This window comes from Drosophila novamexicana, unplaced genomic scaffold (assembly GCF_003285875.2).
Source record: "Drosophila novamexicana strain 15010-1031.04,08,12 unplaced genomic scaffold, DnovRS2.1 tig00002010-arrow-arrow-pilon, whole genome shotgun sequence".
Lineage (NCBI taxonomy): Eukaryota > Metazoa > Arthropoda > Insecta > Diptera > Drosophilidae > Drosophila > Drosophila novamexicana.
Window position 1 is genome coordinate 1 of NW_020824923.1, and position 25,848 is coordinate 25,848.

General features: G+C 44.5%; 3 protein-coding genes across 4 annotated transcripts; 2 read left to right on the forward strand and 1 right to left on the reverse strand.

Moving 5' to 3' along the window:
- Positions 1–6: 6 nt before the first annotated feature.
- LOC115768754 (tyrosine-protein phosphatase 10D) lies at positions 7–4,759 on the forward strand (the record flags this gene model as incomplete). Its single annotated transcript, XM_030713441.1, is given in 6 exon segments — positions 7–433; positions 1,471–2,153; positions 2,233–2,491; positions 2,563–2,691; positions 3,466–4,127; positions 4,212–4,759. Coding segments are annotated over 6 exon segments (2,667 nt in total), but the record flags the coding sequence as incomplete, so codon positions are not given.
- A 3,032-nt stretch (positions 4,760–7,791) lies between these two features.
- Positions 7,792–9,300, reverse strand: LOC115768739. The gene is made up of 2 exons (XM_030713423.1): positions 8,834–9,300; positions 7,792–8,768 (listed from the first exon to the last, which is right to left on the reverse strand). The coding sequence occupies exons 1-2, from the start codon at positions 8,863–8,865 to the stop codon at positions 8,036–8,038; spliced, it is 765 nt and encodes a 254-aa protein (XP_030569283.1). The 5' UTR covers positions 8,866–9,300; the 3' UTR covers positions 7,792–8,035.
- Positions 9,301–9,580: 280 nt separating this feature from the next.
- Positions 9,581–25,612, forward strand: LOC115768749 (pneumococcal serine-rich repeat protein). Of its 2 annotated transcripts, XM_030713436.1 has the most exons (6): positions 9,581–9,671; positions 11,417–11,738; positions 14,178–17,323; positions 19,438–19,611; positions 21,263–21,578; positions 25,012–25,612. In XM_030713436.1, the coding sequence occupies exons 2-6, from the start codon at positions 11,438–11,440 to the stop codon at positions 25,317–25,319; spliced, it is 4,245 nt and encodes a 1,414-aa protein (XP_030569296.1). In that variant the 5' UTR covers positions 9,581–9,671; positions 11,417–11,437; the 3' UTR covers positions 25,320–25,612. The 2 variants fall into 2 exon arrangements, with proteins under 2 accessions (XP_030569296.1, XP_030569297.1); XM_030713437.1 differs by lacking the exons at positions 9,581–9,671; positions 25,012–25,612 and adding an exon at positions 24,463–24,532 and having other exon boundaries at positions 11,344–11,738.
- Positions 25,613–25,848: the final 236 nt, after the last annotated feature.

A 25,848-nucleotide genomic window follows, 5' to 3' on the forward strand; every position in this document is an offset into this window, starting at 1 on the left:
CAAACGATGCCCATATTGGCGCCGCCGCGACCCGCCACACAGGTGGTGCCCACTGAGGTGTACCGCAGCTCGTCGACCATACAGATACGCTTCCGGAAGAACTATTTCTCGGACCAGAACGGACAGGTGCGCATGTACACGATCATTGTGGCCGAGGACGATGCCAAGAATGCCTCCGGCTTGGAGATGCCCAGCTGGCTGGATGTACAGTCGTATAGCGTCTGGTTGCCCTACCAGGCCATCGATCCTTATTACCCGTTCGAGAATCGTTCCGTTGAGGACTTTACTATCGGCACCGAGAACTGTGACAACCATAAAATCGGCTACTGCAATGGACCCCTCAAATCCGGCACCACCTATCGCGTCAAGGTGCGCGCCTTCACCGGACCCGACAAGTTCACCGACACGGCCTACAGTTTTCCCATACAAACCGGTGAGTGGACAAGTACCTTAAGGAATAAGCAGTAGGTCGACTAGGTTAATTCACGGAAGTAGCTAATTAGTTGAGATGCTCTTGAGAGGAACAGACTGAACCGGAGAGTGGAGAAGATCCTTAAGGAATAAGGAGTAGGTCGACTAGGTCAATTCATGGAAGTAGCTTGTCTGAGACGTTTCTAAGAGGTCAATTCATGGAAGTTATTAGCAGAGACGTTCTTGAGAGGATTCCATTAAGGATTGATTGACTGACTAACAGACTGATTGATTATCAATTCCCAGCTACAAACCGGGGAGTGGGGAAGATCCTTAAGGAATAAGGAGTAGGTCGACTAGGGCAATTCATGAAAGTAGTTTGGCTGAGACGTTTCTAAGAGGTCAATTCAAGGAAGTTATTAGCTGAGACGTTCCCAAGAGGGTTCCATTAAGGATTGATTGACTGACTAACAGACTGATTGATTATCAATTCCCAGCTACAAGCCAGAGAGTGGGGAAGATCCTTAAGGAATAAGGAGTAGGTCGACTAGGTCAATTCATGGAAGTAGCTTGGCTGAAACGTTCCCAAGAGGGAAGCCTAGAAGACATCCATACAAATGGAAAATTCTATAGAGCATACTTTCTTTCCTCGCGGAAAATCAGTTTCGATGGAAGTAGGGACTAAAAGTACAGAGTATGGAGTATGTAGAAAATTCCAAGCACATTAAAGAAGTTGGAAAATGCTCTCTTTGTCATGGGTCATGGGTCGTCTTAGCGATGATAGAAGCTAGAGCTTGTAGAAAGGATCAATCGTACTTGATCCATTGCGTTAGACCCAATCGAAATATAGTTTAAGCTAACACTCAAAACTAACTGAGCTGCGTGTTTTGTTTAATTCCATTCTGTTATAATCTATGTCTTGCCTGTTGCATGTTCTATGATCCTTCGTCATAGAACTGCTGAGCTCGCCGGGTAAGCTGTCGTCCGGCAAAAGCCAATGCTATTATTCCATTTGATATGTGCCTTTAGCTAACTTCTTGGCTTCAATGCTCTTTGCAGATCAAGACAACACCTCGCTGATTGTGGCCATTACGGTGCCGATGACCATAATCCTGGTGCTGCTGGTCACGTTGGTTTTCTACAAGCGACGTCGCAACAATTGCCGCAAGACCACCAAGGACTCGCGTGCCAATGATAACATGTCCCTGCCGGACAGCGTCATCGAACAGAATCGGCCCATTCTGATTAAGAACTTTGCGGAACATTATCGCCTGATGTCCGCCGACTCGGACTTCCGTTTTAGCGAGGAGTTCGAGGAGCTGAAGCATGTCGGCCGGGATCAGCCCTGCACATTCGCCGACCTGCCCTGCAATCGGCCCAAGAATCGCTTCACCAACATTCTACCCTACGATCATTCGCGCTTCAAGCTGCAGCCCGTCGACGATGACGAGGGCTCCGACTATATCAATGCCAACTATGTGCCCGGCCACAATTCGCCACGCGAATTCATTGTCACCCAAGGACCGTTGCATTCCACGCGCGACGACTTCTGGCGCATGTGCTGGGAGAGCAACTCGCGGGCGATTGTCATGCTGACACGCTGCTTCGAGAAGGGCCGCGAAAAGTGCGATCAATACTGGCCCAACGATACGGTGCCCGTGTTCTACGGCGATATCAAGGTGCAAATACTCAACGACAGCCACTACGCCGACTGGGTCATGACCGAGTTCATGTTGTGTCGGGTAAGTCTCTTGGACTTTTTCCCCTTCCAACTGCCTGACTTACTCCTTCTCCCTTCCTCTCTCTCTCTTTCGATTATAGGGCAGTGAGCAGCGCATATTGCGTCACTTCCATTTCATTACATGGCCCGATTTCGGCGTACCGAATCCTCCACAGACGCTGGTGCGTTTCGTGCGCGCGTTCCGGGATCGCATCGGTGCCGAGCAGCGTCCCATTCTGGTGCACTGCAGCGCTGGCGTTGGCAGATCGGGCACCTTCATCACATTGGATCGCATTCTGCAGCAGATCAATACGTCCGACTATGTGGACATTTTCGGCATAGTCTATGCCATGCGCAAGGGTAAGCTCCCAATTCCAGGTCAACCTTCCTACCCAGCTCTAAATCCTTTCTCTCTCTCTCGCCACTCGCAGAGCGCGTTTGGATGGTGCAAACGGAGCAGCAATACATTTGCATACACCAGTGCCTGCTGGCGGTGCTCGAGGGCAAGGAGAACATTGTCGGTCCCGCCCGAGTCATGGACGACAACGAGGGCTTTGAAGGTAGGTGAACCGATTCCACATCGGATCCATCTTGTTGCCTGGTGCTGGGCCGCTCGTTGCGAACGCCTCGTTTTAACACTAACCCACAAATGATGCACAGCATTTGTGATTCGAACTATGCCATGCTCTGTTCACAAAACGAAAAATGTAAGATTGCCACAGACGAAAGTGCACGACCGTTAGATACCCTGTACTAACGCAATGGAAGAAGGTTGGCCAAAAGTGAAAACATCTTGGTCTATTTATACAATATGAAGGCTCACTTAGCACATTTGATTACTCTAGCGCTCATCATCTCAAAATCGATAACCGATAAATCGATTAATCGATACTTATCGATATTATCCTCTATAGAGACTGCATAGTTAGTTATATGAGGATGAGGTGTGGATATGAATGGATCTTACCCCTTGAGAAAAGTAATCGATATGTTCAAGCCGCCTTAGAAAAGTTATCGATATATTGAAGAGCCCTTAACAAAGTTATCGATATGTTTAGCAGACCTAGGCCACATTTAACTCTTCTCTTTCTCTCTCTCTCTTTAACTGATTGAAGGCTGAAATTTTTGAGAAAGATGTTTGTCAAGGGTATCTGGCGGTCGTGTTAACTGCCGCCTGTGAGCAGAGCATGGCGCAGTCGGTGGCACTCGACTGGAATTGTTTTTTTTTTTTTGTTATCTTAACTTTTGGTGCTGGGTGCAAAAACATGACTAACCCAAATGCGAATTTCTTCTAACACGCGCACACAAATACACGTTCTTGTGGTGTGGGACAGGCGCAGATGCTCAGCTGGAGGAGCATGGCGCGATCGTGGCCACCATCGAGGATCATCTGCAGCTGCAGCTGCAACAGGCCGAGGCGGAGGCCATTGACGACGCGAATGCCGCAATTATCCACGACGATCAGCAGCCCCTCACGAGCAGCTTCGGGGTCGGCGTCGGCGTCGGGGTGGGTCTGGGTCTGGGTCTGGGTTTGGGTCATGGTATGGCAACGAACTCGATGAGCTCGTTCGGCGTGGTCGAGGGGCCGGACAGATGACATTCGGCGGCGGTCAATCAGAGCGAGAACAACAATTCGGTTGTGATTGTTCTGGTTGACAACAAGCCCAGCTCGATGATCTGCAAGGAGGGCAGCCGTGTCGACATCGATTCGCAGGGCAGAGAGCCGGCTGGCAAGACCTTGGGCAATGGCTACAATACGCTCCAGCACAGACGCAAATCGCAGTTGATCACATTCAGCGCCAGCTCCTGTGATATCAAGAACAGTCTCAGCCACGAGCTAATCCCAACCGTTGGTCGGAACAATGTGCGCTTGAGCTTTGCCGAGGAGGAGCCCAAGCCGGATGAGGATGTCTATCGGCGACGCTCGCTCGAGCTGGGCGTGGAGCTGCAGCTGAAGGAGCAAATGGCTGAGGAGCAGCAGCGACACGAACAGGATGTCGAGGAGGAGGAGGAAGAGGACGACGAAGAGGAGGAGGATGAGGAGCAGGAGCAGGAGGAGCATGAGGACCACGAAGAGGAGGAGGAGGAGGAGGATGAGGAGGTGCCGGAAGATGTGCTCTACATGCACGACGAATTCGAGACGCACATCGACACCAAATCGAACAACGCGAACGATGACAGCGGCGGCGGCAGCTACGAGGATTCGCATGCGCTGCACAGCTCGCTCGGCGGCAGCAATCGCAACAGCTTGGAGAAGGACGACGATGACATCGAGGTGGATGTCATCAGCACCGATGTCAGCTGCTATGACCAGCTCCTGGGCAATTCCTCGGCTCCCGCCGATCACGATCACGATCACGATGCGGAGGAGGAGGACATTGCCACGCTCATCGGCGATGCGGATGGCTACAGCAAGCTGGGGGGCAAGTTGGGGGTCACAGGTGTCGCAACTGGTTCTGGGTCTGGTCTAGGTCTTGGTCTGGGGGGTGTGTCCAATCTGGCTGCACTGGAGGCAGCTGCTGGCGGCGGCGGCGGCGGCGGCGGCAACGGTGGCATCATCTATGCCAATCCTTTCATGGGTTTGTAATATTTCACGCAATCTCTCTCTCTCTGTCTACCTCTCTCTCACTCTCTCACTCTCTTGCATGCTAGCTCACTCTCTCTCTCCCTCTCTCTTTTCACTGCATGTCTCTCATTTGAGTTACGTTTTGTGTTCCTTGTACTTGTTGTTGTAGCTGTCGCATGTCTCCCACGCTTTATTAATTATTCTATTTATTATTATTATTTTATGCCCTTGCAGTCTAATTTCAAGCAAAAATCGAACTCAATTCCGCTCGCAAGCGTGAAAAATGCGCGAAAAAGAACGTTTTTTTTTTCGTTATCGTTCGCAAACTTCATTTGAGCAAAATCCAAGCCTCCGTGTTGAATACTTGAGCTCAAAGTTGGGCTAGCCTAAAAGAAGTTGCTGGTTCAAGCTCAATTCCAGAGATCTTTGCAAGAGTTCATTTGCAGCCGCTTTCACAGCTTTTGTCAAATTCACTCTCTTGAGTGGAAACTGGGCTAATTTATTAAAGCATTTTACATGGAAAATGGTTGGAAATTGCAGTTTTTTTTTTTTTGGCTTTGCTCATTGAAAATCGGACAAAATCAAATCAATGTTTAGCTGATCTGCTTGAGATCGAACTTATATATACAAAATATCCTTATATAACTATATATATATATATATATATATATATATATATATATATCTGCCCAGTGTCTGCAAGGGTATTTCAACTTCGGCACGTCGAAGTTTTTAATTTGTTGCCCTTTTGTTTAATTTTGTGTTAAATGTCTTAAACATTTTGATAACAATTACTAATATTTTGTGTAATGCTTGCAGATGACGAGGGCATCGCGGAGTCGGGCATGTAAAAAGCGAATCGAGCCAGAAGAAAGATTACCCCCCCCCCCCCCCCCCCCCCCCCCCCCCCCCCCCCCCCCCCCCCCCCCCACCCACCCTACCCCCTTCCCCCCTGATGAATCCATGTGGCAAAACTACATAATTAAATTTACTTAAGAGCAACTCGAAAGGCAACGCTTGATATTATTCTCGATATATGGCATATATATGTATATATATGATACAGATATCTATCTGGTTTGGCTGAGCGATATATATACAAGCAATTTTTATATATATATATGTATGCAACAAAAATATTATCAATTCAATCTTAAAGATCTGTTGTGCACAACGATCCAAGAGTGCGATCAGATATATATATATATATATATCGGTCAAGCTGTTGAGATCGCGCTGCAGCACAGGCAACTATATACCCTTTCTATACATATATATATATATTATCTATATATATATACCTATACATATATATATATATCAATCCAATCCTGCATTGTCTAATGGATACTACCGATATTATTATAACTGACAACATATTTTTATTGCTAGCCACAATTTTTTGTAATGTTATACATATATATATACATATATACGGGCATATAGACATATATATATATACCTATATGTAACTTCCAATTTTTGTACACTAAATGTTAGTTGAGGAAAGGAAAAAAGCAAAAAACACATGAAAAAGGAGCGCTAAAAGGTTTTTTTTTTTATATACATATACTATAAACTATAAATAGGCTAAACATTAAAAGAAAAGAATCAAGAAATAGGCACTGCTTGATCACATACACGATATATATATATATATATATATATATATCTACATACATGTGTACATATACGTAAAATGTATGTAAAAAATTGCAATAATTCAGTTACATAGTTTTAAACAGAAAACAAACATGTTGCGGCATCTAATTTGTAGTCTATTGCTATTATTATTATTTTATTTTGTTTTTTTTTTTTCGTAAACTATATGATATTATCTACCATATATATATATTAACAAAATCTTTGTATATGTGTGTAATTTTGATGTATGTATGTGCTACGTTATAATTGTTTAATTATATAGAAACGTATTTAAAAAAAAAAGAACAAAACAGAGTTAAACATTTTGTGTTTATTTTTTATTTTGAATTAATACAATAAGCTTTTCGTTTAACATAAACTACGGCAAGCTAACAGCGCCAGGCGCTGTTAATGCGCTGCCGCTGTTAGCTTAGCAGAGACAAATACACTTAACAGCAGCTGTACACCGAGCAATTGCAACAACAACAACAACAATAACAGCACAACAACAAATGACCAACGCATTTCAGCAAAGGCGATAATCATTTACACAGCAAAACAACAACAAAACATAAACACAGTTAACTTGTAATGTTTTTTTTTTGTTGGTTTTTGTTTTTGCATCTATGCATAAGTACTGTAACAGAACAGTATGTTAAGTTAGAGTCTGTAGCTTAACAGTAAGCGAATTAACATAAGCATTTAGCCGGTGCCAAATCACACACACACACAAACACACACACACACACACACACACACACACACACACACACACACACACACACACACACACACACACACACACACACACACACACACACACACACACACACACACACACACACACACACACACACACACACACACACACACACACACACACACACAAAAGTAGCAGCAACAGCAGTAACTAAACTAACGGTAACAATAACAATTTAGCAATAGCATAAACGAAAAAAAAAACAAAATAACAAATGTAGTAAAATTTCAGTTGCCAGCACAATTTGTTTCAGCTTTGTTGAAATTAGTTGATAATGTGCAATAGAAACGTTTTTGCTTTTAGACTAGTTAACAGCCTAACTGTATTTCAAACAAAAACAAACTAACAACGAAACAAGTGCTCCCCCCTCCAGCCCACAGGCCACATATGTGCAATTCACACACACACACACACACACATACGAGTATAAACTAAAGAATACATATGCATGAATGAATAACTAACAAGTCTGCAAGCTAGACTTGACATATACATATATAAACGAAATACATATGCATATATACAATATATATATATATATATATACATATAAAAGTACATCTATATCATTGTAATAATTTGTAATGTTTATCAGTAGAATTATGAAACCAAATGGAAATGCATATTAAAAGGCAAGAAAAAACAAAAAGATGTGAAAATTGTAATTCAAATGAATTTGCAACGGATTTTATTGCTGTCCAACACTGCACGTTGGACAGTTATCGATGTGGCGCATACAACTTATCGATACGTAAACGTTATCGAGCACTTTTTTTTTTGATATTTGATTTTGTTAATTTGAAATTAAACTACATTAGAGCTAAAAACAAATAGGTTTACAATTAAATATGTATATACAGCTTACAAGCAATTAGCGCTAATATTAAGGCATAAGAAACGAGATAAATTTCATTGGAATCGTGCGGTTAATTAGTTAGTGCTCGCCCTCGTTACTCTTCATGTTGGCCAGCGTTGCGTCCAGCTCCGATTGGATGTGCTCGAATTGATTGAACAGCTGCTGCAGCTCCGGCTGCGTCATCTCAAAGTTGATGTCCTCGCCGGCGCCCGTCTTCAGCTGCAGCACGGCCAGCGCCGTCTTCTCGCGCTGCTGACAATGCGAGGCAATCTCCACGTTCAGCTTCCAGGCCATATCCTCAATCACATTCGACTCGTAACGTTCGCTGGCCAAATTGTTTAGCATCGGCGTCGTCTGGCGCACCCATAGCCGCAATATGGCATCGATTTTCGCCTCGTCCTGCAGCTGCAGCTTGTCGCGCAGCTCCCGCTGCAAATGGCTCGGCTTGATGATGAACGTCGAGATGCGCCGCAAGATGTACGAGAACGTTTTGATTAGCAGCAGAAAATCTGGGCGTGCCACGCCCACCAAACGTTCCAGCTCCTCCAGCGTATACTCCGGCTCGCTGCTCGTGTGGCTCGTACCGTTGCCGCTGCCCGTGCGTTCCGTGGTCGTTACGCTCGTGCCCACCGTGCCGCTGGCCGTTGCATTGCCCGCAACGCTGACAGCCGGCGACGCTGCGGGCGCACCCGCAGCAGCAGCAGCTGCAGCGGCAGCGCTCGCCGGACTCATCTGACGGTGCACGTAGAGCAGCACCGTGGTGAAGGTATCGTAGGGCAGGGCATTGATGATTTTGATGCCCTCCCGTGCACTTGGCGGCAATTCGAACACGTTCAGTGATTGTTTGGACAAATGAAATGCTTGAAGTGCGCTTACCGTTCGGTTATTTTGATCCAGTTTATGCTCATCTTTCACAACAATGATAAGACAAACATAAACACGAATTTCTCAAATGCACAAGCAGTGCTGCCAACTCCATGTAAAGTGTGTTGCCTTTTGCCAACACTTGCCAATTTGAGTAGCAACACTTGCCAATTTGAGTAGCAGCACTTGCCAATTTGAGTAAAATGCGCGCTTTCGCTTATTTGAACAGACAACAATTTTGCAAGTAAAAATGCTTAGTTTGCTTATTAATTGCAAATAGTCATGAGCTGTAAATCATACTCTATAACTCTGCAAATGTGTGCAAATATTGCATTTGCAGCTGTCACGCAAATAATTACCGCTGCTTGCAAAAAAATGAGTTGCTGCCAAATTCCTTTTATCGATTTTATCATATTCAGACAATGTGGCAGCGCGTGCGCTTAAACTGTCACGTCAACGATTTTGTTGTTGTTTGCTTTATCAGACATAAGCTGACGTGTGTGCTTACTAACCAAATACCTAAAACTAATATATTGCATATTTAGTTTCGTTTTGATAAACTGTATGTAGTGAAGCTAGTGTCAATATCGATAGGCGCTGTAAAGCCGAACATCGATAGCTGAGCCGATAGTTGTGTGAAAAACAACCCAACACTGTTCAGTTGTTGGGAGCATTTTAGCGCAGCGAATGCGACTTAATTGCATTTGTACCGAGTGCAGCAGTGTAAAGAAAGTGCGCGTATACAATATTTATTTAAGTAGCTGCTTATCAATTATATCCATGCCAACAACTATCAGACATATGTGCACAAATACCAGTTAAGCCCCACCGCACTGAATTGGACGCAAAAGTAAGCAACTCAAATATGCAAAATGTTTATGTTTATGCTCGCGCCTATGTGTGCGTGCGTGTCTGTTGAAGCATGTTCGTGTGTGTCTCTGTGTGCGTGTGCGTGTGTGCGTGTGTGTGTTTGTGTAAATAAACAGAGCCCGGCTCTTAGCTGCTAATTTGGACACCAGCCATTGGCCACCCCAAAAAAAGGGGGCTGTTCATTAATTTGCTGGCCGCCTTTGTTTTTGTGCGGCTTTTGTTTGTTATACGCTTTCTTTTCAACCCATTGCCAGACGACTGCAAAAGTTGCTTACACGCATACAAACATGCATAGCTATAAATGTGTGTATGCAGGCATTTAACTGTTTCTGTATGCATGCCTGTGTGTTTGTGTGTGTGTGTAGCTCAAAAGTTCTTGCAGCTTGTAAAAATCGATAATATGCAGAGCGCGCAGCGTCGCTGCTGCCGCTTGTTTATTTTATGCTTCGTCTGCGATTTGCAGCCCCTGCTCCGCTCGGCTGCGCTCTGCACCCTTGCACACACACACACACACACACAGAGAGAGACAGCCTCAACTGAGATACACACACACACACGCACACGAGCATAAGGCAAATATGAAAAAACTATGATTTAAGCTGAGCTCTCAATTTGACACTTGCCGCACTCGCTCTTTCTCTCTCTCTCACTCACTCACCCGCTCACCCCCCTTTCGCTCCCACCCGCTGTGAGCGATCGCGCGCAGAGAAGAAAACGAACGAAACGAAAAGTAATTCACTTGCATTTTTTTTTTTTTTTTTTTTACATATATTCTCACATTTAGCATAGTCTTCATTTATGTTCTGCTTCTTTTTTCGCTCTTTTGATTTTGTTTTTTTTTTCACAATGAACAAATATTGAGGTTTCTTTTTATTGAAAAAGAAAACAAAAACAGTTAATCCAATTACGAGAAATTCCAAGCAGGGTCATGTCGACTTGTAAATGCCCTACCAAAAATTCCAAATTCAATGAAATGTGTAAATAAATTAAAAAGCAAAATTAAGGTATTTATTTTTTATTAATTTTTTTTTTTTAATAAATAAATATAACATTTAATTCTTTTAAGCATGTTCAAGTCGACTTGTAAATGCACTATAAAAATTCAAAATTTTATATAATTTGCAAATAAATTAAAAAGCAAAATAAAAGCATTTATTTTTTTGTTGATTTTTTTTTAAATATAAATATAAAATATATGATGAAAAGTATAACAAAATATAACAGTTAATTCTATTAAGCATGTTCAAGTCGACTTGTAAATGCACTATAAAAATTCAAAATTTAATTTAATTTGCAAAAAAATTAAAAAGCAAAATTAAAACATTTATTATTTTGTTGATTTATTTTTAAATATAATAAATAATAAAAAGTATAACAGTAAATCCAATTACAAAAGTCAAGTCGACTTGTAAATGCGCTGCCAAAAGTCAAACTTAAATTATGTTTGTAAACAATTAAAAAAAAGAAAGTATTTAATATTTTCAAATGTATATAACTAACGCCAGTTCCCAACCAAAACGCTGCACAGTCGTGCATGCCGCTTGGGTTAGGGTATCTGTGTGGTCAGTTGCGACTTGCAGCCGCACTTTGGCACGCGTTTGGGCCTTGCCGGGCGCGCTTCAGTCGGCTGCGTTGGCCGCTGGGGTCAAGACGTCTGCTTTGCGTGCGCTCACTTTCGGGGTCCATTAGCTGGTTCGATGCACTAATACAGAATGCCAATTGCAGCCCTAACAAAACTGGACGAACATGTCTTCACTGGAGCAACAGCAGCCGCCCCAGAAGCGACCCTCTCTGCACTTGGCCGCAGAAGCAGCAGGAGCCGGAACTGCAGCTGGAGCTGAGAGCATGTCCAGCTGTTCGCCGGCAACCACACCGTTGGGCAGCGCTGGCGGCGCCGGCTTCCTGCCGGACATGCCGCAGTGGAAGAAGGATTTGATCCAGCGCCGCAAAACGAATGTGGCGCGCACTAATGCCGCCGCCGCCTGCTCGCCCACAGCCGCGGCGCCGCCAGCTGATGGCAGCTGTGCGGCTTTCCAAGAACCTGCAGGTGAGTTTTCACACACCTGAGTCTGTAAGGGCTTTGCAGCTAAAACCAGGCTTAAAACCTTTCTGAGTCCCTTCTTTCATTCTAAAACCTACTTTAAAGCCTGTCTTAAACCGGTTTTAGGCGTTTAATTTAAGCTTAACTAGCTAATAAACTAGTTGGCCACTACTGTTTAATACCCTTTCCCTAAGCTGCAAAGGTAAGCTACAGCTAATACCCTTTTTTAGCTAAGAAACACAAATACTTTCCGATCAAAGTTCCTTCTAAAACCGCTTTTGCAAGCCTTTACACTAGTCTAAAGTCAGTTTCTGCTAGAAATTAAACATTTAACTAACCATTTGATGCATCTATTATATTTAATACCCTTTCCCTAAGCTGCACAAATACTCTTTTCCTTATAAGCTCAAATACTTTCCGATTTGAACCCTTCTAAAACCCCTTTTGCAAGCATTTACCTTAAATTTGACTCATTTTCTGCTAGAATTTCTCTTGGTGCTCTATTTAATACCCTTTCCTTAAGCTGCTTACTAAATTACATCAGCATACCCCAAATATTTTCCGAGTTTCGAGAAGAGCACTTGAAAGATTCATACTTTCCCTATATACATGAAAATCTTAATGCAATTAGCTAGTTTCTGCTTCAATAACGCCCAATGTCATTTCTTTTGTGCGCATACCAAAATTTTGAACCTAGTTGAAAGAAGACGTAATAGAGCTCTAGTTGGAAGTGCTCGACTAGCAGATACCTTAAGCCCAGCTCAGGACGAAAGCCTTTTTTACAATCAAAGGAATATAAGTGGAATATATTCTGGATCTGTGCGTATTAAACAAGAGTGTACACACCAAAATTTGGTTTAACAAGCTCCAAAAAGCTTCGAGATATGCTCAAAGATCCCATTTCCATATCGTAACCTGGAAACTGGGCAAGTTATCTATAGTTTGCAAAAAACCCAATGTGCACAATACATAGCAGAAACTGCATCCAAAATTTCAAGTCTCTAGCTCTAGTAGTTCTCGAGATCCAGACATATATATGCGCTATAAGGTGGCGCCATCTGCCGGCCAGAATAGCGAAATGCCCTTTCATTGAGATCGGTTCGGTAATTGAAGAGTTTTCATTCAGAACAAAAAACAAACGCACTCATGTGAAAGGTGTCGATATCGATTCATGAAATCGCATATATATATATATATCCATATCGATATCTTTATAGATGTATATATATATATATTATAACATGTGTAAGCCTGCAATTGGCTTTGCAGCTGGCGTCTAATTAGCCACGTTAATAAGTGAGAGCTGATTAAGCACTGAAATTATAATTATATTGAAAGCTGTTTGTTTTACCTGCTTGTTATTTCACCTGTGAATATCGACACACACACACACACACACACAGGCAGAGGCACAGCTGCTATTGCTGGGCGTGAGTAATCGTTTATCGATAACGGCGAACGAGGCTGTTTTTGCTTGAATACCCTGTAAATGCATTGATAATATGTGCATAGATAGGAGGCTATATTGTTTCTATGGCAGTATACCCATTGATATTGAGTCTATAAAGGAGTCTATATTGGTTTCATGGGCGTGTTTGTAACAGGGATCATCAATCGCTGTCAATCTCAATCTCATTTATCAGTTTTTTCTTTTTTTATCGAGAACTTTATTCTGTTAGCCCGATATCGATATATATATATATATATATATAGATTTTGAGCCTTTGTTTTCTCGAAGATTATATACACTTTTGCTTCAGGCTAAATCTCGACTTGTTTGAACTTTTCAAAAAGCATTAAGATATAGATACCTAATAATGAGCATATCTCGAAGATTTTAGCTAAATTTCGCAAATTTGTTTAAACTTTTCAAATAACCCAAAGATATTGATACGTAAGCCTCTCGTTTTTTTTTTTTTTTTGATATATGCACTTGTTTAAATGTCATGTTAAAGCAGTACAAATTTCAGCTAGATCGGACTATGAAGTCCGAAGTTTCTTGAGATCGCATTACCCATAAGTTGGAAGGCTGAGTAGTAAGAAGAAGCACATGCCTGCATATGTATATGTCTATGTATAGAGGGAAAGTCGAACGGCAACTCGTAACAGGGTATCTGCTAGTCGGGCAGATGGAGAGGGTGTGTGTGTTCATATAACAGGAAGTTGAAATATCTAAATGTGCGCATGTTAAACGAACTGAAATGGTGCTTTGCAGGGTATACGAGATAGTCGGGCACACTTGATTCGAGCAGACACTTGTCCGTTATTTTGGTCGCCTGCCAGCTGCTCTTATCAAATGTTATCAATTGATAATTGAACTAAAATTCAATGCAAACGTTCGACAGTTACAGTTACTCACATAGTTGCTGCTATTTGTTTATTTTTAACAAGCGACTTGAATTTGTCATCAATTTGAGTTTCGTTTTATGGCCAATTTTATTGCAGATTCAGGTGCGACTGAAGGCAGCGCAGCAGCAGCAACAACAACTAGTCAACAACAACAACAACAACAGCAGCAGCAGCATGTGAAACGAAATGTAAGCCAAACACAACAACAACAACAGCAACAAGCAGCATTTAAGACTTCACCAACAGAGGAAAAGTCTGAGAAATGTTTTATTGGAAGTGGAGGTCATCAGACGATTCCAACAGCAGCAGCAGCAGCGTCGGCAGCGACAGCGGCAGCCCAAAGTACACAAGGCAAAGATTTAGCCACGGCCTTTTCAGCAGAAACGGCAGCATCAGCAGCGGCAGCAGCAGCGACAGCGGCACCAATACCAAAGCAGCGATCAAGTTTATTCAACACAAGAAGTCAATCAACTGGTAAGGAGCAAGAAGAGATTCTAAATTTGGATACCAGAGAACGTGAGCGTGAGAGAGAGCGCGAGCGAGCGTGCGGTGAGCGTGACGTTGAGGTGAATAGCGCTAGCATGGTGTATGCGAGCGTGCGCTCTGGTGAAGTTGAAACTGGCACAGCGACAACTGGAGCATTAACAGCAATAGGCAACAGCAGCGGCGTCAGCGGCAGCGGCAGCGCAAATGTGAAACAAACGGCAGCAACAGCGGCTACATCGTCGTCGTCAGCAAATCAGTTGCAAACGAAATGCAAACCAGGCCAGAGCGTTGCTGAAGCAGCGCCAAGCAATTACATTAGCAGCAGCAGCAGCAACATAAGCAGCAGCAGCAATACGCCAATTTTAATTGATAAAAATTGTAAATCGAAAATATCCGACAAATTGCAGAGCAACAAGTTTATTAAAAATCAGCAACAACAGCAACTGGAACGCCAAACGGCCGCGTCGCCCACAAAAGTAGCGGTAAAAACGACAATGGTCGCCATGCAAGAAATGAAAAAGACAACCACACAAAATGGCCAACAACGTCATCATCATCATCATCATCATCATCAACATCATCATCATCACCAGCAGCAACAGCAGCTGCAGCTGCATCTGAAAAGCGCCGATGCCGACATGGACGTTGGCGTCGCTGCGCTGCAGCCAACGCTTTTGGACGCCGTCGATCAGCACGAGGATCTCAGCTATGGACCCGGCATTGTGTCCAAGCTGCGCTGCCGTTATCTAAATCTGGCGCTGCGCTGCGAGTCGCGCCAGCAGAGCCAAAATCAGCGACTGCAGCGCTCCACGAGCCTCAATACGTTGCTCGATCGTAACGACGACGTCGAGGATGAGGAACAGCAGCAGGTAAATAGCTCCACAATTGCCGTCGCTGCCGCAGTCAACGTCAATGTGACACGCAGCGCTGCAGCGCCGCCCATACTGAGCGCCAAGCCAACGGGCAACAGTTACATCAAAAGCGTCAGCGTCTTGCAGCAGCAGCAGCAGCTACGCCAGCAGCAGCAGCAGAAGACGGCGCAGCAGGAGCAACAGCAGCCGGCGTCGACGTCGCTTAACGGTAACGCGCTGCGCTCGCGTCATTTTAAGCGCGGCAACGAGGTAATGAAACGCGCACGCTCCGTCGAGGCGCTGCTCTGCGAGAAGTCGCCGTGGAATACGCAACGCGCCGGCTATCAGGCGGCAGCGGTTAATAGCAGCGCAGTCGCAGTCGCTGCTGGCACGACCCCAGCCGCAGCCACAGTCACAGCCACATCGGCTGCCCCAGGCACTTCCAGCTGCGTCAGCATCGAGGATAAGATACACAATGCACGCGAGCGTCTGCACAGCGGCACCGATGCCACGCCCCCAAAGCGTCTAACCTCCATTATAGATGACACCGAACGCCCACCGCCGGATCTTGTCAAGCAGACGCTGAAAATGTTCGAGGCGAGCGCCAATCGTCGGCCGCGCGCCACGCAGCGCAGCAACGGCGTCGGCGGCGTCGCCAGCAAAGTAGCCAGCTACAAGTCGATTATCAAGGAGCAGAAGCCAAACAGCGCTGGCGGCAGCAGCAGCGGCGGCAGCAGCAGCAGCAAGCCGACAGCAGGATTTGCTGCCTCGACACCCAAGCAGCGCGTCGGCAGCACCAATGTTCATGCTGTCGTTCCAGACATCATTCCCAGGCAGCTGGAAGCCAGCTGCGACTACGATTCGCCTGTGACGAGCATTACCAAAATGATGAAACGCATGCAGCTGGAAGCGCCAGATGGTGCGGCAGTGGGCGCAGGCGCAGGAGCGGGCGCGGGTGCGGTTGCGGGCGCTGGCAGCAACAATCATCGCTTAGTCAGCGATCAGCAGCGAACGCAGGCAGCAGCAGCTGGCGAGGCTGACGTTGACGGCGACGACGACGACGACAACGGCAACGACAACGACAACGACGACAGCAGAGACGATGAGAACAACGAAGGCAACGAAAAAGTTGACGTTGACGGCGACGCTGCAGCTGAAGCTGGCGGCGACGGCGACGACGTTTGCAATGGCGTTAAGCTGGGCGAGGCTGGCGATAAGTTAACAGCAACGCCGGCAGCGCTGCCGCTGGACGAGGCAGGAGGCGTCGGCAGCAGCAGCGCCCAGCGCTCATTTGCTGCCGCCTTGCAAGAGAACGCGCACGCTTCCAGCACGAGTTCCAGCAGTCGAAAACTGTCGCAGCGCAGCAGCGATAACAGCGAATCCACAACAACAACAACAACAACAGCAACAGCGACAACAGTAATAGCAGCAGCAACAACAACAACAAAGCAAATTGGTGTCATCAGGCCGCTGCTGAACAACTCCGGGTCCAGTTCCGGCTGCGGCACGCCGCTGACCAGTCGCGAGATTGAAAAGAATCGCATTAATGAAATGAAAAAATCAACAGCACTCGCTGCAGACGCAGCTGCTGCTGCTGCCGCCGCCGCCGCCGCTGCTGCCTCTGCCACTAGTCTCGACACCGTGATAAACACCAAGGATGGCAGCGAATTGGACGCTGCGGCAGCGGGCAGCGGCATCTCACCAATTTGGCCGTTGCGCAAGCGCCGACAGCCGACAGGTGGCGCCAATAGCATTGGAGGCGGCGGCGTCGGCGTCGCCAGCAGCAGCTCCCATGCGGACAGCAACACCTCCATGGTGTTCAACTTCTCCAAGAGCGGCAAGGAGGTGCCGGACTATATTGAAAGCGATGTTGTGATCTACAGACGTAAACGGGAACTGCCAAAGGTGAGTAACACATAACACGCATTACGCACAAATACAAATACAATTCCCACCACAATGCCCCGCACCACACCGCCCCGCCCCTGGCGCTGGCCTAGCCAGCTGTTTGCTGTTGCTTTCATTGCTTATCAGCAATCGAAGTCGTCCACTCTCACCCCCTCCACTGCGTGGAATGCGGCGCCGTTGCGCATTATTCATGCTTATTTTCTGTATGAATTATTATATTTCTTCTTAATCTTTGCAAGCCCCCTTCTCACACACACACACACACACAGACTTGCCTTAACAAGGCCCCCAATACAAACACACACACACACACACACACACACACACACTTGTACATAATTTGTGTTTGTGGCCTCAACTTTTCGCTTGCCATATAAACAAATACGAAACAAAGCGCCCACCAACAGAGCGAGAGAGAGACAGAGAGAGAGAGAGAGGGAGAGTACGTAAGCGAGAGAGCGTGGAAGATCATGCGCATTTTGGAAAGTTCAACAATAGCAACAAAATGTAAAGAATGTCAAAACATTGTGCGCTTCCACAAAAGCTATTAAGCAACTGTAAAATGTCGCATCAAGTGAATCCTGTAATCTGTTTGTTTCAATTAGAGATGAGACCGTGTCGATTTTTTTTTTCTTCAGCACGATGCGCACGATCTTGTAAATTCAAAAAAAAAACTTGGACAATTTGTCAAGAAAAACGCTTTATTATGACTTCTATTGTATAAATATTTCATTTGAAAATGTTCCCATACATTTCTGTGTCACGAAAGAAAGCACGACACGTGCCCAACTCTAGTTTTAGCATCCGCCAGCTTTATAGGAAGCAGCTGAAATTCAATTCCTTATACGTATACGTATACATGTGTGTGTGTGTGTGTGTGTGTGTGTGCTGCGCGTGACGCTGAGGCGCAGCTTGCCGAGTGACCTTCTAAATGTTTGAATGATGCGCAGCCCATGTGAGAAGGCAGGCGCATGCAATCGTCTGAGCTATTTCAAGCTTGACTCGCGATCGCCGCATCATGGAAATTGCTCACAACCGCGTTGCGCAGTGTTCGATAAATTCGAATTATGCAAATGTTTCGCTGATCAATGTCCAAACATGTCTACATACATACATACATACAAACATACATATTGTCAAGTATGGGTGTGTTTGTATTCCAGACGCTTTGCTTAACATTAAAAAATGTTGGATGCATTGCTGCTGCGATTGGCGAATTCTTTCTCTTTCTGCCTGCGATTGCATTGCAAAAACCCGTTTCGACACACACACACACACACACACACACACACAAACATACATATGCACATAATATGTGCATACATATACACATATTACGATATTTCTTCGTTTGTTCTTTGCTTCCTGCTGCTACATATACACACATATGTATGTATGTATGTATGTATGTTTGTATGTGCACATAGGCTAAAGCAGACAAAGATATATTATGACTTATAAAGGAGAGCATTGAACGAGCGGGACGCATGTTGTGGAGCTCTTTGGTGCTGTGGTGAATTGCTTTTGTTCAAGGTATGGGCTGGGGGGAGGGGGCGGGGCCAGGGTGGCTGCAGGGCGCGTTGGCTTGCACAGCTGTTTTTCGAACGCAACTGTGTTGAACAAAAGCGCTCTGCTCAACACACAAAGCCTGCTCACACTCGTTCTCCCTCCAGCTCTCTCGCTCTCGCTCTCTCTCTCTCTGGCGCGCAAAGCACGCGATTGCTCTGACGCTCTTCTTCTTGCTCTTGCTGGCTGGTAAACCCGTTTTTTTGTGCCACACTCTGAACTCAATTTTGTCAATTCTTTTTTGACGTTCAATTCTGGTCGCTTTTGCTTTATGCATTATGTTGTTCTTGTTGTGGCTCTTTATGTATAATACATACATACATACATATGTATATGTTTTTTTTTTTTTGTTATCTGTGCCTGAACTTTATTATCTGCTGTTGGTTACATGCCGTTCATTAGGTTCGGCGAGAAATGGGACAGCTGTGATTCAGAGCGACCTCGAAACCATAACCATCCCCCCCCCCCCTCCCCCCTAGCAATAACTTGAAGCTTTTAAGAAGAGTTGTTTCATTCGAATGTTTCGTTATATTTTCACTTTCCAGCCAAATGAACCGGGCTTCGTGCTGCTGGGCGACCTTTCGGTGGAGACATCGACAGACACGGACTACGATGATTATTCAATGTGCCCGCCCTCGCCCTGCGACGTTGAGTTCGAGAATGCGAATATTGTGATCGACGGCAAGTCCAGCATACGCCAGAAACCCAAAGATTCATCGGTGAGTTGACAACTGTCCCCTGCCCCCCGACCCCCTACCCCCTACCCCCTACCCCTTCTCGCACTCTTCATTTACGCCGAAATCTGCCCAAATTGATTTCCGCATTAATGAAGGCGACCCGTTATTTTCCTCATTGTGACTAACTACATAATGTGCTACACACACACACACACGCACACGCACACAAGATAGTACGTACTACTAGCACGTTAGTCATGACTAATGCCCACTCACCGTAATACTTGAGTTGCCAGATAGTGTGGGTTCTTTTTTGTTCTGTTTTTGTTTGAAAAGGATAAGATAAGATTAGTTGTTGTTGTTGTTGTTGTTGTTGTTGTTGTTGTACAGTGTGTGTGTGGGCCAGCAATTGATTGTAACGGCAGCCGCAAGCAGAATTTGTCGCATTGTAATAATAAGCGGCTCTTATCGGATATCGAGTTATCAGTTCTTCAGTACAGGGTATTTTGAGCAAAACATAACGCACAGACAAGCCCAAATTCTGAATTTGTTTGAAAAACTGCAAAGTTACACATTTTCTGACTTGATTTTGTTTAAGCATTAAGAATTTATCGATTCGGAGAGTTTTAATCGCAGGCTTGTCCGCTCGAGCATGCTTTCACTGTACTAGATATACCCTATGTTTATTCTAGTTGCGGGCATTTTCAGTTCTTTTTTTTTTTGGCATTTTTAATTGCAGCTGCGTATTGGCCTTAATTTCACTTTCGTTTAACTTTTAATCGCTGTCAAAATAAATAAAAAAAAAAAAAAACAGTTGTTAAACAATTAACAGCAATTATATTTTGAAGCGAGCGGGGCCAGTATTTCGTTTCGTTTTATTTGATTTATTTTTATTTTTTTTTTTCTAAATTTTTCCCTTTGTCAGAAATTCATATTTTTTGCACGCTTGTATTAAGGGCAGAAGATGAAGAAGCATAAGAAAACTTACTTGAGCCACTTTCATTTGCCTTTGTTTCATTTTATCGGTCGTCGCTTTGCTCTTCTCCGGAAGAAGCCGAAGAAGAATAAGGGGCGGAAGAAGCTGCTCGTAATCTGCGCAGATTAAATGTTGTTAACATGCTGTTAGCGCTGTTAACTTGCTGTTAGCGCGGTTAACGTGTTGTTTAGCTGTTAACATGTCGTTAAGCTGTTTACATGCCGTTATGCTGTTAACATGTTAGGCTGTTAGCATGTTGTTAAGCTGTTAACATGCTGTTCAACTCTTAACATGCGGCTTATCTGTTAAACTATAACTGTTCTTTTAGAAAATTCAAATACTTTGCTTTTGATCGAAGAGCTACATCAGTTCGATCGCCCAGCTAGGGTATTCGAGCTGCGACTACAGCAATTGCAACCATTCCAAGTCGTTTAATTTTTTTTATTTATGTTTTTCATTTCCTTGTGCGTTATCACGTTAACTTATTTATTTATTTGTTGCTGCCGTCGCTATTAATCAAAATGCATTAAAAGTGGCTTTTTAGGGGTTTCTCGTTGTTCTTTCAAAGTGGTTTTATGAGGTGAGGCCTGTGGGGTGGGGTGGGGAGCGGGGGGTGTGTGTGGTTAGGGTGCGTTTCATCAATGTGGCAGATATTGAACATGTTGTTGTTATTTTTTTATATAACTAACCATTTCTTTCGTTTCGTTCGTTTTACAGTTCCGCGTACAATTTAACGATACGTTAACGTCAACGTTTGAATATCCCTCCGAGGCATCGCAGACCATTGACGATCCGCCGTATGCCGATCCCTACGGTAATGTTACCAAGCATCATCAGCTCTTCTACGAGGAGCACCTCAGGTTGCAGCACCAGCAACAACAACAACAGCAGCAGCAACAACAGCAGCAGCAACAACAACAACATCATCATGTTACAGTCGATGAGATAATTGAGCTGCCGACAGCCGCGGCGACATCCTCCGCGTCGCATAAGACGTCGGGGACCAGCGCAATGCTGGGAAATTTACCATTAGGTAAGTGTGGCAACCCTGTCATAAACATACATACATACATATATCTACATATGTGTGCATATATGCATGCCTGCCAAGAGCCGCAATTGCCTCTCTTTCGCTCTCTCTCTCTCTCGCTCTCTGTCTCTCTCTATCTGTGTTCTCTCTTTGTCTTTGTTCTTTAATAAGTGTCTATATATACATATCTCTGTCTTTTTTGTAGTGCTGTGCTCTTGAGTTTTAACACTTTTTATTGGCGCCATCTGTGCAGCGGGGAGGGGGGTTAGACAGCAATTAGTACACTTTAACACAAACACACGCTCTCTCACACACTCTCTCTCTCTCTCTCTCTCTCTCTACACCTCACATGCACGCAGCATCCTGTTATAACATACTCACCACACCTACATACAATACTCAACATACGATGTTCCATTTGCATTTGCATGCCAACAACAACAACAACAAGAAAAATCTCTGCACTTTACAGAAAACGCCACTGTTACAGTTAACATAGCGATTGCCGCTAACTCGTCCAATTCAACTAGCTTGTCTAGGGACTGGCTGAGGGGTGCCAGGGCTGCCAGGGCTGCATGCTGCTGCTGCCTGACGCCCTGCTGGCAATTGGCGTTGCCACCTTGCAGGCAGCTGATCAAAAGATTTCGCAAACTAATTCAGCTCATCAGGTGGGTGGACGCCCAAGCAGCCAGCTCCCCCCCAAAGCCCCCAAGCCCCTACCCCTCTTATAGCCCCAAACAGAAAACTATGCTATCTCAAGCTCCCAGCCGACTGTGACCCTTGACCCCTGAGCACCCCAGCACCTCACCAAACGGCGCAGCCTGTCAGGCTTTCAATTTAAGCATCACGCATATTTGCAGATTACCCAAGTTTGGGGAGGGGTATTATCTTGCAACAGCCACAGCAAATGGATGCCCCACAACAACAACCACAACAACAGCAGCAGCAGCAACAACAACAACAACAACAACGTCGTAGACCGTCGGTTCTGTTAAAGCCGCAATATGCCTGCTTTCTGCAAAATGATGCAGTGCAGCCGCCGCATCAGGCAAAGCGTAAAGCTGCCTCCTTCTCGCATGCCGCCAAGCCACAACAGCCGAGTAAATACATTAAACACAATCCAACAACAACAACAACGACAACAGCAACAGCAGCAACAACAACAACCTGCAGCAATGGAAGCTCCTTGAGTCGCCGTCGCGGCAGTCTGCCTGTAGCCACACACCTGTCGTCCACGCCGTCGTCGTCTTCGCTAGCGCTACCCAACGCCTCCACAGCCCTGCTGCAGGCACGCATACCAGGCAATACACTCTACTATGTCTGATCCAAAAGTTGAACCGTCGCGGAAACGCTCCAAGCTGCTACACAACTCCACAAAACTCTGCTTTACTGCTCTCCGATCAATCCTGTCTCTGTGAAACGTAGGCAAACTCAAGCTATTTAATTGTACTCGTCGTAAGCCCAGCTCCCAACTTGGCTAACAACTCGCACACACACACAACGAGTTGTCTAGTTACTCGCTACGGTTTCGGCTGTTGTATACTCACTCGCTAATCCCAATCCCTACGGTAACTTACGATTTGTTAAGACAGAGCAACGAGCTGCTGACTCGTTACTCGCTGCTCGCTACTCGCTACTCGTTATGGTTGAGGCTCAGACACTCCTCTACACTCACTTGCCCATCCTGATTCCTTTAATCCGAACGGTTGCTGATTTGGCTAAAACACTCAAACACACGCCAAAGGCAGCTAATTATTGTTACTCGCTGTACTTGGTACTCGCTATCGTAAAGTCGCATACCCTTGTTTACCCCCTGGCCCAAGCGTATCCCTTTAATATATATGGTTGCTTGTTAGTCGCTGCTTGTTACTCGTTACTCGCTTTGGTTGAGGCCCCGACTCTCTCACACGCCCAACCAGATTTCAGATATCTCCCTTTAATCCCTTCAGTATAAAGTTTGGTTTACACTTGCGCAAAGCGAAACCAATTCTCTTGTTACTCGCTACACGTTACTTCTTACCCGTTATGGTTAAGGGCCTGCCTTTCTTACTCGCCCAACCAGTTAACAGATACAGATATGTAATCCCTTTTTGGTATCATGGTTGGTATAGACACGCGCATTCACTCGTAACTCGCTACTCGTTACTTCCTACTCGCTATGATTAAGAAAGGGCCTGGCCCGTCGTTGCCTGTTAGGTTCCTTGGAGTAAATCCGCGTTCAGGAATCCTGCTACCTTTCTAATATGATCGTATCATCCTAAAATGTAAGCTCCCAAAAGCAGCGAGCTCTCTCTCGTTACTCGTTACTTGCTACGTTGTTGGACAAGGCTCTCCTTCCACCTGGTGCATTGTTGTCCTCGCTAACTAACCCGTTTTTGATGTCAAAATCAGTTCTCAGACTGGTTTTGGTTGTCCCCACGCCACACTCCTTGTAATTTGTATAATTTTGTTATTATTTTTTAATCGTAATTTTAAATGTGTAGAGCTTTGGCTTTGGCTTTAACAGAGGTTGCTTTTCTTTTTTTTTTTTTTTTCGTTTATCAACACTCTTCTGTTTTGTGGCACAAACTTTAACGATGTGGCAACACTAAAACTAGATAATGTATGCGTTAAGTTGGCTGCGCCTCATGCCTAACACGAATTTAAGCTAGTTTTAAGTTGTATTCACTTCTTGGCACGTTTCGTATTGCATTTGGTTCAAGTTTCCTGCTCATGATCTATAAATAAGTCTTTACTAACACACTAACAAATATTTCCCACCTAATATATGTACATATATATATATATATATATACTTCTACTAAATACGATTTTCATTTAAACCATTTCTTGTTTTTCTCTACCCTTTTTTTGTTTTCTCTCTTGTGTTTACTAATTTCTTTTGCAGATATTATTTAAAACTAATCACAGAATACTTTGAAATAATATCTATATAATATACAAGCTATAACTATAATATCATATATATACATATATGCATATATATATATATATATATGTTTATATATATAACGAAATCAAAGTAAAATGAAAAAAATAACTAAACTGAAACTGGCGGCAACAAGTGCAAAGCAACGTCTCTCTCTCTCTCTCTCTCGCGCTCGAACAGCCCACCTCTAACCAAAATCCATCCTCTCTATGCACCGCTGCCGTTCGTTGACAACACTGGCAAATACTTTCGGTGTTGGTTAGCAACTGAAGCCTAACACAAATGCAAACAAAACTAATCGCCAATTCATATTAACTTCTAAGGTAACTAACCCCAATTGGAAACCAATCCACACACACACACGCACACACATTTATAATTTTGTTTCACCTTAATTTGCACATTAACCAACACTGATGCTCAGATGCTCTACAATTTATGCTTAAGTTCAATTGAATGCAACACTAATTTGGGCGTGTGTTTCCCCACCCCCCCGCATTATTTCAGGCTCTACGGCCCTGGGCTTCTACACCCCCCTTAAGGCCTCGCCCATGGACAGCCTCTTCCAGCTGGGCGTCACGCGCTATGCCACGCCCGACAGCAGCAGCAGCAGCAACGGCAGCCCAGCCACAAATGGCGGCAGCTACAACGGCAACGGCAGCGGAGAGGGACACAGCAAGGAGGAGAGCGACGGCAAGGAGCTGGCGGCTGCGCCCGACGATGTCGAGGATTATCTGACCACCTCGGCGCCGCCGACGCCGACGGGCGGCATTGTGTACAGCGAGGGCGCCCAAAAGACCGATCTATTGTACTGAACGAACCAGTTCCGTTTCGAGCCGGAAACAGATTTACAAACGGAACCGGAACCGGAAGCGGAACCCGTAGCAGATCCTGAAACGCGCTGAGCTTCGTTTAAATACGTATATATATATATACATAGATATTATTGATAAGTTTGTAGGCCTAAAATGCGTTTGCAAAAACAGAAAAAGAAAACATTTTTTTTTTTTAAATATATATATAAATATTAAAATATACATAATACTACTATTATATATATATATATTATTGTAATGTATCTTTGGCACTGAGCAACCGTAAATTTTTTTTTTATTTCGGCAAGTGTATTTGTATTTGTATTTCGAGTTGTTTTTTTTTTTTTTTTTTTTTTTTTTTTTTGTGTATTACGTCTATACCTATATATTATATATACATGTAACGATATATTTACTTTCGATTGTGTATGTTAAAACCGAAACAAAACAAGAGAAAAGCAAAAAACAAAAAAAAAAGAAGAAAATATTGTAAACACCGAGGTTGAGCCACGTATTTAACAACCACATT